The sequence below is a fragment of the Giraffa tippelskirchi genome, chromosome 2 (genome assembly GCF_054371585.1).
Source record: "Giraffa tippelskirchi isolate mGirTip1 chromosome 2, T2T-mGirTip1v1.2.pri, whole genome shotgun sequence".
Taxonomy (NCBI): Eukaryota; Metazoa; Chordata; class Mammalia; order Artiodactyla; family Giraffidae; genus Giraffa; species Giraffa tippelskirchi.
The window spans coordinates 49022981-49040093 of record NC_137276.1 but is presented as its reverse complement, the minus strand read 5'-3'; the positions used below and the strand labels follow the sequence as shown (position 1 = coordinate 49040093).

General features: G+C 39.4%; 1 protein-coding gene across 29 annotated transcripts in view; it reads left to right on the top strand.

The window, feature by feature from the left end:
* MARCHF8 (membrane associated ring-CH-type finger 8) overlaps positions 1-17113 on the top strand; it is a 105668-nt gene that overhangs the window by 46579 nt on the left and 41976 nt on the right. For 23 of the 29 annotated variants that reach the window (XM_081560686.1, XM_081560623.1, XM_081560797.1 and 20 more), the window contains one exon: positions 4682-4861. In XM_081560686.1, the coding sequence (XP_081416812.1) occupies positions 4760-4861 (102 nt within the window). In that variant the 5' untranslated portion in view covers positions 4682-4759. Of the gene's footprint in view, positions 1-1740; positions 1847-4681; positions 4862-17113 lie in introns of those variants that run through there. The other 6 variants (XM_081560696.1, XM_081560670.1, XM_081560644.1 and 3 more) reach the window with 1 other exon arrangement.

The window sequence follows — 17113 nt, the reverse complement described above, 5'->3', positions numbered from 1 at the left end:
TAATTTTATTTGGCGTCACAATAACTCTGTGAACTGAGTAGAGATTCTTACCTTTCTGTTTTACAGATGAAGAAACAGCCTTTGAAATTCAACAGTTTGCCCAACATCACGTACTTAGTATTAATACTTAATAGAATCATGACTTGAACTTAGGTTTCTGATTGCCAATTTTATGTACTCCCTGTTACCTTTCTTAAATCTAGAAGAGTGATAACAGTGGCCATCTGCATGTCATCAGATAAATTACATTAGGGATAGCACAAAGGAAAAATCAAAAGTAATCTGTCTTAATCCATGTGATTTTCATATTTTTACACATTGTTATTGAGATACGGGCTCCCGTGGTGATTCAGATGGTAAAGAAGCTGACTGCAATGCAGGAGACCTGAGTTTGATCCCTGGGTTGGGAAGATCCCCTGGAGAAGGGAATGGCAACCCACTCCAGTGTTCTTGCCTGGAGAATCCCAGGGACGGCGGAGCCTGGTGGGCTGCCGTCTATGGGGTCACACAGAGTCGAACACGACTGAAGCGACTTAGCAGCAACAGCAGCTTCTCTCTGATGTAGGACCCAAGGATTGTGGTGCCTAGTGTGGGTATAAACCCCTTACTTCTTGGGGAGAAGGTCCATTTATTTGCTTGTCTGTAGATTTATTTTTTGATTAGTTTATTAAGATTTCTCTTGATTGTGTGTCACCACACGAAGAGTGGGAGTTTTTGGTGAGAGCATGCCTTTTCTACCCGTTTCGATATGACCTTTTATCCTTTGTTGTGGAGCCGGTGTTCAGATAGTTCTCAGGTTCTGTTCAGAGGAATTTATCCTCCTGTGTAGCTGTCTATTTGTTGTGTCTGTAGAAGGAGGTGAGTTTAGGATCTTCCTATGCTTCCATCTTGAACCCAACTCCACACTGGTTTGCTTACCATTCATTTGAGGTAGGTTTTGAAATCAGGAGATATGAATTATCCAACTTTGTTCTTTCAAGATTGTTTTGGATATTCTGGGTCCATAAAACTTTTAGGATCAACTTGTCCAGTTTCTGCAAAGAAGTCAGCAGAGTTTTCGATGGGGATTGCTTTATTTGTAAGTAAGTTTTGGGAGGATTGCCATCTTAACAATAGTAAGGCTTCCGATCCATGAACATGCTGTATTCATTCCCATATTCTCTTCAGCAATCAGTTTTTTCAGTTCAGTTCTTCTAAATAATGGGTGCTCATATTATGTGTGTTGTATTTTGCAAGGTAACTTTCGTGGAATTAAAGTCCTCATGCCTGGATTGTCAGACGTAGCGCAAAGGTTTTAACTATTGCTCTTAAGTAAGCATGACTTGAGTTGATATAAAATGATTCTTGGAAATTATGTAAAGAAAATAGTATGAGTAATACCTGCTTTATGCTTTTTGTATGAAACTTCACATGCAAAGTGGCATGGTTTATTTTGTAGGTTGGTTTTTTAAATTATCATTTTTTATCCTAAGTATGTCTGGCATAGGACAGGGATTTCTTCAGGCAAGCTTTCAGGTATAGTACCTGAAGTAGGGGTGTATAGCAGAAGAGTAGCTTATGTGGCTGTAACGAGGGAGGTCCTGTAAAACTTTGCAATAAAATTTAAAATTTAAACCACTCGCAGTTTGTGTTTCTGTGGCATAAATAGTCTTCCCAGGCTTGACATGGTCAGGTACCAATGATGTAATAATGATGATTATACCAGAAGCACCAAAGGCTACTCTTGGTATGCCATGTGGTGGGACTCCAGGCATGGTTAGTTTGAGTAATCATTCTGAGTCCACATGGAGTTTTTCATCTCTCACAGAAGAATTTAATTCATTACTGTAATACATCGCAGCAGTAGGTGAGTGCCTCTTGTCTTATGTAATGTGAATACATGTATTCAGACCACTTGTTTGAGCACGGTGCTCCATCTTGGGTCAGCCTCATACAAAGGCTTGAAATAGAGTACGTGATGTATAATGTCTAGTCTTTAACATTTTATATATTATTGAATATAATATCTAGACACAGGTGAAGAATCTGCCTGCAATGCTGGAGACCGGGTTTCGATCCTTAGGTTGGGAAGATCCTCTGGAAAAGGGAATGGCTACTCACTTCAGTATTTTTACCTGGAGAATCCCATGGACAGAGGAGCCTGGCAGATTAAAATCCATGGGGTTTCAAAGAGTCAGACATGACTGATAACTTTCACTTTCACTTTTTTCAATATTACTGACTCTCTTTTCCTGTTCTGTTGGTTATCAGTGATTACTTGCCAGTTATTAAACTGGGCTTTTTAAAAACAGGGTATTTTTTTAGCTTATTTTCTCACGTGTGTTGATTCTCTCTGGCTTCTTGTTCCTTCCTGTTGCTTGTTGATCAGAGTCCTGTGGAAGAAATCAATTTTGTGAGTCCTGCTGCTCTTCAGTTTGGTTAGTAACACTGTTAGAGGTGGGAGCAGCCACTCAAACACCTGCTTTGGTCCTGAGCACAGTTAGGGGAGAGGTGTAACAATGGCTGCTTGACAAATGTGAACTTAGTATTATCAGGCCCTAAGTTGTTCATCCTCCCTGTCTAACGCCCCAGCTCCAGTACATGTTTAGTAAATGAAAATCCCCAAATTAGAGATTCATTCTTTTTTTTTTTATAAATTTATTTATTTTAGTTGGGGGCTAATTACTTTACAATATTGTAATATTTTTTGCCATACATTGACATGAATCAGCCATGGGTTTACATGTGTTCCCCTTCCTGGACCCCCCACCCACCTCCCTCCCCATCCCATCCCTCTGGGTCATCCCATTGCCCCGGCCCTGAGCATTTGTCTCATGCATCGAACCTGGAATGATGTTCTGTTTCACATATGATAATATACATGTTTCAATGCTATTCTCCCAGAACGTCCCACCCTCACCTTCTCCCTCAGAGTCCATAAAATTGTTCCATGCATCTGTGTCTCTTATTCTGTCTCGCGTATAGGGTTATCGTTACCATCTTTCAAATTCCATATATATGCATTAGTATACTGTATTGTTGTTTTTCTTTCTGGCTTACTTCACTCTGTATAATGGGCTCCAGTTTCATCCATCTCAGTAGAACCGATTCAAATGTATTTTTTTTTTAATGGCTGAGTAATATTCCATTGTGTATATGTACCACAGCTTCCTTATCCATTCGTCTGCTGATGGACATCTAGGTTGCTTCCATGTCCTGGCTATTGTAAACAGTGCTGCGATGAACATTGGGGTACACGCGTCTCTTTCAATTCTGGTTTCCTCGGTGTATATGCCCAGCAGTGGGATTGCTGGGTCATATGGCAGTTCTATTCCCAGTTTTTTAAGGAATCTCCACACTGTTCTCCATAGTGGCTGTACTAGTTTGCATTCCCACCAACAGTGTAAGAGGGTTCCCTTTTCTCCACACCCTCTCCAGCATTTATTGAGATTCATTCTTTTGGATTAAGGCTTCCATCCTTTGTTAAAATTCAAGCAGCATCAAGCATTATCTTGTTAAACATTGTGGATTGTTTGGATAATTTATATTTAATTGGTTTTGTACACAGAGTTTGATAGATCTCAGTGTAGGCAGAGATAAAGAACACATAATTCAGTTGCTAGGCACTTTGGAGGAATGTAGGAGAAAACTAGAAAAAAAAGGAAGAGCTGCCTGGAATCGTGAATATAGCTTATTCAGACATGTTACTTTACCTACAGGCAGGCTTCAATGGTTCCAGGAATGTCTGGGATGACCCTTATCTTCCCTGTAATATTCTTAGAGCAGGGTTAGCAAATCCCAGGCTCATGGGCCGAATCTAGTTTGCCACCTGTTTTTGTAAGTGAAGTTTAATTGGAACGTGACCATTCTCATTTCTTTACATACTCACTATGGGTACTTTCATGTTACATTGGCAAAATTGCGTAGTTGTAACAAATAGGCCCACAATGTATAAAATACTTCCCTCTGGTTCTCTGTAGAAGTTTGCCAGTAACTGGTCTAGAGAGTCTAGACTTTCAGAAGGTTAAGCATGGATCATAGATATCTGAAACTTATTTTAGACTTCTTAACTTATAGTCTCACCATTATATGGACCCAAGGTCTGTGGTTTTAAGAAAAGATCACTACTATCAGCTGGTTCAAGAAAAAATGTGTAACTTCAAAAATATTCTTAAAGGATGACACTGCTACATTTAAAAACTAAGTAGCCATTGGAGGATTAATATCTGATTATACATGTACCTGGGGGTTTCCCATGTGGCTCAGTGGTAAAGAATCCACCTCCCGGTGCAGGAGACGCAGGAGACACAGGTTTGATCCCTCGGTTGGGAAGATCCCTGGTGAAGGCAGTGGTAACCCACTCAAGTATTCTTGCCTGGGAAATCCCATGGACAGAAGAGCATGGCAGGCTACAGTCCATGGGGTTGCAAAAAGTTGACAGGACTGTGCAACTGAGCATGCACACATGCATACATGTACCTGATCCACCAGACTTTTTCAGGTGCTCCCACCTTATATGAGAAAAGTGTTGCAGTTTTTCCCCCACATAGGCATTTATAGTCTGTCATTTTTGAAGATGAAGTATTTATGTTAGACATTGTAACTTATTTAAATAAATATGAATATAAATATAAAATGCTAATCTCACTGTTGGAAATTTTAAGTGTTTCAGTTATGTCTTGTCTTCCCTTCTCTCTCTCAGCTTGAAGTCCATGGCCCAAAATGACTCTACCACTGGAGACTTTCTTCCGTAAAGAGGAAGATCAGACAGGAGGCTGGGATGAACATGCCACTGCATCAGATCTCTGCCATTCCATCCCAGGATGCCACCTCTGCTAGAGTCTACAGAAGTAAAACCAAAGAAAAGGAGAGGGAAGAACAGGTATGGGGGGAAATACCACTTTTAGCTTTATTATTTTTGTTGTTTTTATTAAAACAGTCTAGAATAAGTTCTGATGATCCATTTTTTTTCTGATAATGATTTATAAAAGCATATGGTGTGAACAATTTCACTCAGAAGAAGTTGTCTTTTTGTAGGTTTCTAGATCTGAAAACCTCCTCTAGGTTTTCAGATTTTGCAGTCATCTCTAGTGGTAGAGTACATGGTTTCTGGATGTCATATGTTCAGTATTTTAGTTTTTTTCAACTTGCTGCAGATGCAAAAATATCTCCCAATATGTTTCCCACATTCTATCAATTGTCACTTAAGTTAGTAGTCTTCATTTAAGGTTCAATTAAGTTATAGCCTCTTCTTACAATTCTTCTTAGCCCAAATGGATATTTAAATACTACTCAGTAGAACATTTCCTTGGTCTAGAGTACTTGCCTATACCAAGTTGAGGCTGTTAATTCTTCATTCATTGTAGTGTCTAATGGGTACCAGATGGGAATTTCTTAGTATGTATTTATATGTGGCATCTGTACATATTTGTGTGGAATAGAGAAAGGAAAGTGTCCAACATTGTAGCAGAGGATGTCTTTTGCATAAAACCCTATTGCAGATTTGTTGTAGGTGGGTATTCAATAAATACTTACTGAATGATATGATCTATTTGATGGAATTTTTAAGGTTAAAATAAGTAACGTTTCCCTCTTGTGCTTATTTATCATCCATATGTCTTTTTTTTGTTGGACTGTCTATTCAAATCTTTTGTGCATTTAAAAAAAACCCACCAGTTTTCTTACTGTTAATTTTGAGCATTTCTAATGTAACCTAGATACATGTCCTTTGTCAGATATGTGCTTTACAAGTGTTTACTCCAAATGTTCAGATTGTCTTTTCATGCTTCTGCTGGTGTCTTTCAAAGATGAGAGGTTTTTAATTTTGGTCAAGTCAAATTTATTGATTTTTTTCCTTGTTTGCATTGTACTTTTGGCATTCTATTAAGAAATCTTGGCCTAACCCAGGGTTGCAAATAATATCTTCTGTGTTTTCTTCTAAAAATCTTATGCTGCTGCTAAGTTGCTTTAGTCGTGTCCGACTCTGTGCGACCCCATAGACAGCAGCCCACCAGGTGCCCCCGTCCCTGGGATTCTCTAATAGTTTTGGCTTTTTGTGTTTATCTATGATCTATTTTGAATTAATTTTTGTAGACTGTAAGAAATATATATCCAATGTTATTTTTTTACATGAATATACAGTTGTGGCCAGTAACATCTGTTGAATGGATTATCTTTTCTCTACCACATTACCTTAAATCTGTTGCTTATATAGGGGTGTGCTTATTTTTGGAGTCTCCTTTTCCACTGAGGTATTTGCCCATCTTTACATCAATACCTTACTGTCATGAACATTCTGACTTTACAAGTCTTAAAAATCAGATAGTGTTCTTCAGCAAACTTGTTTTGCCTGTTTTAGATTTCTTGCATGTTTATATGAATTTGAGAATCGGCTTGTCAATTTTTACACAAAAAAGTCTACCGGGGTTTTTGTTGAATCTGTAGTTCAGTTTGAGGGAGAACTGACATTTTGACAATATTGAGTCTTAACCCATGAACCAAATGTATCTTCTCTTTAAAGTGAAAGTGAAAGTCACTCAGTCGTGTCCGACTCTGTGACCCCATGGACTATACAGTCCATTCCAGGCCAGAATACTGGAGTGAGTAGCCTTTCCCTGTTCCAGGGGATCTTCCCAATCCAGGGATCAAACCCAGGTCTCCCGCATTGCTGGTGGATTCTTTACCAGCTGAGCCACAAAGGAAGCCCAAATTATTTAATTGCTCTCAGCATTGTTTTGTAGCTTTCAGTGTATCTTTACACATCTGCTGTCAGATTTATCCCTAAATACTTTGTAATTTTGATGCTATAGTAAATGATACTGCTTTTAAAATTTTAATTTCCTCTTGTTCATTGCAAGCACAGAGAAATAAAATTGATTTTTTGTGTCTTGATCTTATATCTTGCAATTTTGCCAAACTCACTTGTTAGTTCTAGTAAATTTTTTGTAGAGTCCACTGAATTTTCTGCATAAGCAGTCATGTCATCTGTAAACAAAGATAGTTTTATGATACCCTTTCTCTTTGGATACCTCTCTCCATCTTTCTTCTCTTAGTGAAAATCTCCAGTACTGTACTGATTAGAAGTGGTGAGAACAGTCATCCTTGTGTTTCTTGTGACCTTAGAGGGAAGCATTCATTCTTTCAGCACTAGATATGATGTTAGTTACATTTTTTGTAGATAATCTTCAACATATGGTTCCCTTCTGTTTCTAGTTTCCTGAGAGTTTTGATCAGTTTTTATACCAGTAATTTGTATCTTCTCTCTCTCTTTTTTCTTTTTCTTGATCTGGCCAGAGGTTTATCAATTTTATTGATCTTCTTAAAGAATTCTTTTGATGTCATAGATTTTTCTCTCTTGTCGTTCTATTTTCTGTTTCTTTCACTTCTGATGTAGTATTTATAATTTCCTTTCCTCTGTTTCTTTTAATTTGTTACTCCTTTTCTAGCTTTTTAAGGTGGAAGTCAGGATTATTTGAGATCTTTCTTATTTTCTATCATAGGATTTAGTGATTATAAATTTCCCAAGTTTTGTTTTCATGGCACTCCACAAATTCTGCTATGTTGAGTTTAATTTTCATTCAGTTCAAAATACTTTCTAATCTCCCTTTTCATTTTTTCTTAGATCCATGGGTTATTTTTAAGTATGCTATTTAATTTCCAAATTTTCTGGACTTTCCAGAGATCTTGCTCTTAATTCATCTCTAATTTAAATCCATTTTGGTCTGAAAACATATTTTGAATAACTTAAATCCTTTTAAATTTATCAAGACTTGTTTCATGGTACAGAATGTGGTCTCTTTTGGTAAATATATGTGTATACTTTAAAAGAATATATTTCACTGTTGTTGGATGTTTTATTTTGGATAATTCTAATTGTTGTGTTTTTAAGTTCATTGTATGTTAGTCACTCAGTCATGTCCGACTCTGCAACCCCTGGACTGTAGCCCATAAGGCCCCTCTGTCCATGGAATTCTCTAGACAAGAATACTGGAATGGGTTGCCATTCCCTTTCCAGAGGATCTTCCTGACCCAGGGATCGAAGCCGGGTCTCCTGCATTGCAGGCAGTTTCTTTACCCTCTGAACCACCAGGATAATCTTTTCTCTTTCAATGTCTGATCTGCCATTAACTCTACTTAGTGTATCCTTTATCTCAAACGTGATATAGGGTTTTAGACCATGCCTAGTTTCTTCCTAGAAATACGTGTAAATAAAGAGATGAATATACATCTTTAAAATATTCCTGTCCCAAATTACTGCCTTTGCTTGGGTGTCATCCACCATGAGATCATTTGTATGGCTTCTTGAATCATCTATCTGCTTTACCTGCAAGAGTCCCATGAGTTTTAACCTCATACCTAGAAACCAGGATTTCTTTTGTCATCTGTTTACCTTTTCTTGGTTTCTGGAGTGGTTTTTTTCAAACTTGCTTCAAAGCATGTTTTTCCTGTCTAGCAATCAAATATCACTGTGACAGGGTGGGAGCTATTCTAGTTGCTCAAGTACACACAGGAAGTCATAGCATGGTTGCAGTTTGAGAAGTATATATATATATACAATATACTTGTTTTCTTTGAGAATGAAGGGATAAGATTAGATGTTTTTCTAGTAATAACATTATCAAACATTAAATACAAGTTGATCTGTCTGAACCATTACATTTTCTTATAATGTACATACATAGATTTTGAAGCTTGAATGTAGATAAAATTATATACAACTATGAGGTCTCGCCATTTTAAATATTCTTAGTCAAAAGCCAGCAGTATTGGTTCTAGCTGTATTAACAACTTACCTTTCCCAGCCAACTTGCACATAAGTCTTAAACTGGTAATGGTTTGCTCTTTACTTATTTGGGGTATAGAATTGGACAGATGTGCAGAATAACTGTAGCTGACCTCTGTGTTGTTGGTCTGTTGAGAATTTGCTAGATAAGAGTCTTATGTCACGTGGGTCAAACCAGGAGTACAGTTTGGGCATATGGAAGTGAAGCACTAGCAGTTGGCTTCAACATGTTATGTATAAATTGAGTGAAAATGGCACATGAATATATTTGTGTGGTACCAATGCAGGACTCAGTGATTATGGTTTATTGGTTGTCACTTTTCTTTTACAGATGTCCTATTAGTTAAATGATTGAGAGGCAGATCATTTTTCAGATTTTCTGTCAGTAAGCCTATTGAAATAAGAAAACCACTCAAATTTGTTTTTAAATGCAGAGGCTTCAAAAAATAATATATCTGTCGCATACTATAATAGTTGTTAATGACTTTTATATTTGATGTCAAGATAACTCCTTTATTTTACACAAATGGAGAAACAGGTTCTCTTTAGAAACATTTCTAAAGAGAAATGTCTTGCCCATGGACACTTGAATTTGTGTATTTTTTTCTAGATTATTTTATTTGCTCTTTAAAAACAGTTTCACATGAATACAGATGCACTCCATACATTTATTCTTTCACTCAATTATATGTCAAGCAGGTATTCACAGAATATAATATACTGGAAGGGGTCCTGCCCTCATGGAGCCTGTCATCTAGCAGGGAGATGGGAAAGAGAATGCAGAATGTAACACTGCATGTTGCAGAATGCAGTGAATGTTCTGATGGCAGCCTCCTCAGTGTGTTGTAACAGGAACTTTTTGATCTGTGATGCTGTAACTGTGCTTTTGTTTATCTCATTTCTGCTTGGGATTTAGGTGTTCTTTTTCAGTTTTTGAATTTGAGGACCCAAACGTTTCTTCACTTTTGAAATTTTTCCACCCATTATTTCCTCAAATATTGCCTCCCCTGCATTCTCTTCATTCTCTTCCTGGGAATAAAGCTCACTGTGTCTTCTGCCATGTTTCATGGCTGTCTGTGCACTGGACTCTGGGTGATTTCTTCACTGTCTTCTTCTGTTCATTGATACTCTCCTTGGCCAAGTCTAGACCTTCCGTTAAGATTTTAACATCTACATGTTTTTATTTCACATATTTTTTCCCATAATTTCTGGTATTTGCATTATGTTTTCTTATTTCTCATTTATCTCTGTGAACATATAATTCAAGTTTCTTTCCTTTAGTTTTCCTAGTGTACTATGAATTTTGTGCTTATGTATAAAAACCTGAAACTCTAGATGATAAGAAAATTCTTCATGGTTTGCAGTAAATATGCTTGATACATTACCTTCAAATAAGTAGAGGTGTGCAGTTGTCCACTAATTAATTACTCACTTCACATGTGGCCATTTTTACAGCATCTGAATAGGTGAAGGCACCACTAAGGATTTGTTTTATTTAATTTAATATAGTATACTTATATATACTTGGGCTTTCCAGGTGGCGCTAGTAGTAAAGAACCCGCCTACCAATGCAGGAGACATGAGAGATGTGGGTTCTGTCCCTGGGTCAAGAAAGTTCCCTGAAGGAGGGAATGGCAACCCACTCCAATATCTTTGCCTGGAGAATCCCATGGATAGAGGAGCCTAGCAGGCTATATAGCCCATGGGGTTGCAAAGAGTTGGACACGACTGAAGCGACTTAGCACATGTATATACTTATGTCATGTTTATTCTGTACAAAGCACTGTTCTTCTAAGGGCTTTACAAATACTAATTCGTTTGATCCTCATATGAGCCCTATGAGGTAGGTATTGTTGTCACTCTCTTTTTATAGGTGTTCAATTCAATTCAAGAAAAATTGAATGAGCTGCCCAAGGCTCCCTGGTTGGTGATTGGCCCGTTGTGGAAATGGTATTCAGATCCAGTCTTCACACCCATGCTGTTCACTCTCTTGCTCTTTGCATGCCACTCAGCCAGCCACTATCTCTTCAAGCCACATGTCCCTCTTAATGAACCTCACCCAGCTCCACTCCCTTTGTGTCTACATTCCTGTAGCACTTAATAAGTCTGTACTGAGCCCATTTTAGGTATTCTGTTTACTTTGTATGTCTAAATCATGTCTTCATTAATTTATTCATTCTTTGAAAAGTAATTAAGCAACTGTTACATGGTGGCTTTCAGTATAAATGTGGTATAAATACAGAGACACTCTCTGTGCTGCTTAAATCTCTCTCAAGCCGTGTGCTTGTGTCAGCCCCCATCACAGCTGTGGTCCAGGACCTCCCTATTTCTACTGCTGCAGCAGCCAACATACTGGCCTCCATGCTTCAGCCTGTCTCTTCCTGCCCTGGGCACTGCTGGTGGGGAAAATAGTATGCAGTTCAGTGTGGTAGGTGCCATAGTCCAGGGAAGCACCCCTGTTCCAGTCTTGTGGTGACAAGGTTTTTCTGGAAGAAGAAATGTCAAAGATGAGTCCTTAAAAAGTAAGAGTTAGGTGAAGGTAAAGGAGAAAAGTGCTTAAGGCAGAGAGAGAGGTACAAGGCCAGAACTCCTAGGGACACATGGCATGTTTGAGATACTAAGAAAAAACTCACTGTGCTAGAACTTGAAGTGTGCAGGCCAGGCAGTGAGATAAGTCAGGCGTGGCCACATCGGTGCTGAGGGTACTGAGATGTCAATGCAGGTATAGAGTCCAGAGTTGAAGTTCTGTTTTAGTTAGGTGACCGTGTAGTTTGGTGAGGGAAGCTGGGGAGGAGACCACTAGTTTTAATTTGCTAAGTCATGTCCAACTCCTTGCAACTCCATGGACTGCAGCATGCCAGGCTTCTCTGTCCTTTACTATCTCTTGGAGTTTGCTCAGACTCATGTTCATTAAGTCAGTGATGCCATCCAGCCATCTTTTCCTTTGTTGTCCCCTTCTCCTCTTGCCTTCAATCGTTCCCAGCATCAGGGTATTTCCAGCGAGTCTGATCTTTGCATCAGATGGCTGAAGTATTAGACTTTCAGCTTCAGCATCAGTCCTTCCAATGAATGTTCAGGACTGATTTCCTTTAGAATGGGCTGGTTGGATCTCCTTGCTGTCCAAGGGACTCTCAAAAGTTTTCAGCATCACAGTTCAAGAGCATCAATTCTTCAGCGCTCAGCCTTCTTTATAGTCCAACTTTCACATCCATACATGACTACTGGAAAAACCATAGCCTTGACTAGACGGACCTTTGTTGGCAAAGTATGTCTCTGCTTTTTAATATGCTGTCTAGGTTTGTCATAGCTTTTCTTCCAAAGAACAAATGTCTTAATTTTGTGGCTGCAGTCACCATCCACAGTGATTTTGGAATCTGAGAAAATAAAATATGTCACTGTTTCCATTGTTTCCCCATCTGTTTGCCATGAAGTGATGGGACCAGGTGCCATGATCTTAGTTTTTTGAATGTTGAGTTTCAAGCCAGCTTTTTCACTCTCCTCTTTCATCTTCATCAAGAGGCTCTTTAGTTCCTCTTCATTTTCTGCCATTAGAGTGGTATCATCTGCATTTCTGAGGTTATTGATATTTCTCCCAGTAATCTTGATTCCAGTTTGTGATTCATCCCACCCGGCATTTCACATCATGTACTCTGAATATAAGTTAAATAAGCAGGGTGACAGTATACAGCCTTAATGTACTCCTTTCTCAATTTTGAACCAATCAGTTGTTCCATGTCTGATTCTAACTGTTGCTTCTTGACCCGCATACAGGTTTCTCAGGAGACAGGAAAGGTGGTCTGGTTTTCCCATCTATTATAGAAATTTCCACAGTTTGTTGTGATCTACACAGTCAAAGGCTTTAGAATAGTCAGTGAAGTGGAAGTAGATTATTTTTCTGGAATTCTCTTTCTTTTTCTATGATACAACGGATGTTGGCAGTATAATCCCAGGTTCCTCTACCTTTTCTAAATCCAGCTTGTACATCTGGAATTTCTCTGTTCACGTACTGCTGAAGTGTAGCTTGAAGGATTTTGAGCATTATCTTGTTAGCATGTGAAATAAGTGCAGTTATACAGTAGTTTGAATATTCTTTGGCATTGCTTTCTTTGGGATCAGAATGAAAACTGACCTTTTCCAGTCCTGTGGCCACTGCTGAGTTTTCCAAATTTGCTGGCGTATTGCTTTCAGCACTTTGACAGCATCATCTTTTAGGAATTGAAACAGATCAGCTGGAATTCCATCACCTCCACTAACTTTGTAGTAATGCTTCTGAAGGCCCACCCCACTTGACTTCACACTCCAGGATGTCTGACTGTAGGTGAGTGACCACACCATCGTGGTTATCCAGGTCATTAAGACCTTTTTCCTACAGTTCTTTTGTATATTCTTGCCACCTCTTCTTAATCATTTCTGCTTCTGTTAAGTCCTTGCCGTTTCTGTCCTTTATTGTGCCCATGTGTGCATGAAATACTTCCTTAGTATCTCTGATTTTCTTAAAGAGGTCTCTAGTCTTTCCTCGTTTATTGTTTTCCTCTATTTCTTTGCATTGTTTTCTTAAGAAGGCTTTCTTATCTCTCCTTGCTATTCTCTGGAACTCTGCATTCAGTTGGGTATATATTTCCCTCTCTCCTTTGCCTTTTACTTCTCTTCTTTTCTCAGCTATTTGTAAGGCCTCCTCAGACAATCACCTTGCCTTCTTGCATTTCTTTTTCTTTGGGATAGTTTTGGTTACCACCTCCTATACAATGTTACGAACCTCCATCCATGGTTCTTCAGGCACTCTGTCTACCAGATCTAATCCCTTGAATATATTTGTCATCTCCACTGTATAATCATAAGGGATTTGACTTAGGTCATACCTGAATGGCCTTGTGGTTTCCCCTACTTTTTTCAATTTAAGCCTGAATGTTGCAACAAGGAGCTCATTATCTGAGCCACAGTCATCTCCTGGTCTTGCTTTTGCTGACTGTATGGCGCTTCTCCATCTTTGGCTGCAAAGAATATAATCAGTCTGATTTTGGTACTGACCATCTGATAATGTCCATATGTGAAGTCGTCTCTAATGTTGTTGGAAGAGAGTGTTTGCTATGACCGTTGTATTCTCTTGGCAAAACTCTGTTAGCCTTTGCCCAGCTTCATTTTGTACTCCAAGGCCAAACTTGCCTGTTACTCCAAGTTATCTCTTGAATTCCTACTTTTGCATTCCAATCCCCTATGATGAAAAGGACATCTTTTTTTTTTTTTTTTTTGGTGTTAGTTCTAGAACATTTCGTAGATCTTCATAGAACCGTTTGACTTCAGCTTCTTCAGCATTAGTGGTTGGGGCATAGACTTGGATTACTGTGATGTTGAATGGTTTGCCTTGGTAAGGAACCAAGATCGTTCCATCATTTTTGAGATTGCACCCAACTACTGCATTTAGGACTCTTGTTGACTATGAGGGCTACTCCATTTCTTCTAAGGGATTCTTGCCTACAGTTGTAGATATAATGGTCACCTGAATTAAATTTGCCCATTACCGGTCCATTTTAGTGGCTGACTCCTAAAATGTTGATGTCCACTCTTTCCATTTCCTCCTGGATCATGTCCAATTTACGTTGATTCATGGACCTAATATTCCAGGTTCCTGTGAAGTATTGTTCTTTACAACATTGGATATTACTTTCACTACTGACACTCCACAACTGAGTGTTGTTTCCAGTTTGGCCCAGCCTCTTCATTCTTTCTGGAGCTATTTCTCCGCTCTTGCCCAGTAGCATATTGGACCCCTATCAACTTGAGGGGCTTATCTTCCATTGTCATATTCTTTTTGTCTTTTTATACTGTTTCTCAAGGCACGAATACTGGAGTGGTTTGCCATTCCCTTCTCCAGTGGACCTCGCTTTGTCAGAACTCTCCACCATGACCTATCTGTCTTGGGTGGCCCTGTAAGGCATGGCTCATAGCTTCATTGAGTTAGCAAGACTGATCCATGTGATCATTTTGGTTAGCTTTCTGTGATTGTGATTTTTGTTGTGGAGGCTGTGGAGTTGTAGTTCTTACTTCTTCTGTCTGCCCTCTGATGGATGAGGATAAATGGCTTTTTCAGGCTTCCTGATGGGAGAGACTGGCTATGGGGAAAACTAGGTTTTGCTCTGGTGGGCAGGGCCATGCTCAGTAAATCTTTAATACAATTGTCTGCTGATGGGTGGGGCTTTACTCCCTCCACATTAGTTGTTTGGCCTGACTCCAGTCCTGGAGTCTACAGGCTCTGCCTGCATGCTAAGTCACTTCAGTCCAACTCTTTGTGATCCTATGGACTGTATTCCACCAGGTTCTTCTGTCCATGGGGATTCTCCAGGCAAGAATACTAGAGTGGGTTGCCATACCCTCCACCAGGGAATCTTCCCCACCCAAGGATCAAACCTGTGTCTCTCATGTATCCTGCACTGGCAGGTGGGTCCTTTACTACTAGCACCACCTGGGAAGCCCTAGCTCCTATAGGCTCCATGGTAGCACTAAGACTAGGTGATGATGGTCTGAACCAAGGAGGTGGTGCTGAGAATGAGAAAAGTGAGCAGATCGCAAGGAGATGATCAAGAGATCAGGAGACTAGAACAACAGTGCTGGTGGCTGATAGATAGTGGTGGTCAGATAGAGGGCCAGATAAATGAGCTCTGGCCCAGATTAAAGGCTAACATCATTCACTTTGAGAAGGGTGGCAGGTTAGGGGAAAGATGGTGAGTTGGGTGGCAGATGTGCAAGTATGAGGTACTTGTGGGGTGTCCAGCTGAAAGTATCCAGAATTCAGTTTTGTCTGAATCTCTGGAGGAAAATCTCTCTAAGCCAGAGATAGAAATTTTAGAGTTGGTAACATATAGACAGTAAAGGATGCCCTAGGAATGGATAAAATTTTCAGTTAGAATGAAGAGCCTGAGGAGAAATCAAGGTATGTGGTCAGACCCTAAGGAAGCAGAGTCACCATGTTGCATCACTGGGGGTCACAGACACCCTGTGCTGATAGTTATCTTTGGTGCTTGCTGTATTTTAGAGTATTTTATATCTTTCTTCCATGCCTCTTCTGCAGAGAAGAGGCACCCCTTTCATTCAATTATCCTTGTGCTTTGTGCATTTTTTGTGTTTGCTTGTGAACTCAGTTGACCACGTTTCAGAAGCCTGTCTGTTTTAAAGCATCAGGAGGCTACTTCTGGGTTCACAGCATCTGAGTATATGTGAATAACTAGTAGTGACTACAGTTACAGGAACGTCTTAATATTATCTTCTCCCTCAGGGCTTTGGTTTTTGAATTAGGCTTAGGTCAGACACGGCTGAGTGACTGAACTGAACTGAAGTAGGCTGATTAAGGCATAATGCTTGTGTATTGCTAGCTATCGTATTAGCTCTTATAATATATAGCAGAATCACCACCCAAATTGTGAAAGACACGCTCAGGTTAGTCATCCAGTACCCTAAGGTTCATCTCTATTTGCTCCCTGAGAGTGAAAATCTTCTCTTCAAATTTGCTGTGTAAACCTTTGCTTACCAGCATGGTGTTTGTGGCCACTCAGTGTCACCATCTTTCTCTCGGGGCATCAGTGGTCCTCCCATACCAACCTCCAGATAGCAATTGTCATCCTAAATCTAACTCACAGGTGTAGAGACTAGAATCTTTTACCAAATGAAGTTTGAAAATGCCTTTGAAAAAATTATTCCTTTTTTTTTTTTTTTTTTTTAATAAATTTATTTATTTTAGTTGGGGGCCAATCACTTCACAACATTGCAATAGTTTTTGCCATACATTGACATGAATCAGCCATGGGTTTACATGTGTTCCCCCTCCTGGACCCCCCACCTACCTCCCTCCCCATCCCATCCTTCTGGATCATCCCATTGCCCCGGCCCTGAGCCCTTGTCTCATGCATCGAACATGGAATGGTGTTCTGTTTCACATATGATAATATACATGTTTCAATGCTATTCTCCCAGAACGTCCCACCCTCACCTTCTCCCTCAGAGTCCATAAAATTGTTCCATGCATCTGTGTCTCTTATTCTGTCTCGCATATAGGGTTATCGTTACCATCTTTCAAATTCCATATATATGCATTAGTATACTGTATTGTTGTTTTTCTTTCTGGCTTACTTCACTCTGTATAATGGGCTCCAGTTTCATCCATCTCAGTAGAACCGATTCAAATGTATTTTTTTTTAATGGCTGAGTAATATTCCATTGTGTATATGTACCACAGCTTCCTTATCCATTCGTCTGCTGATGGACATCTAGGTTGCTTCCATGTCCTGGCTATTGTAAACAGTGCTGCGATGAACATTGGGGTACACGCGTCTCTTTCAATTCTGGTTTCCTCGGTGTATA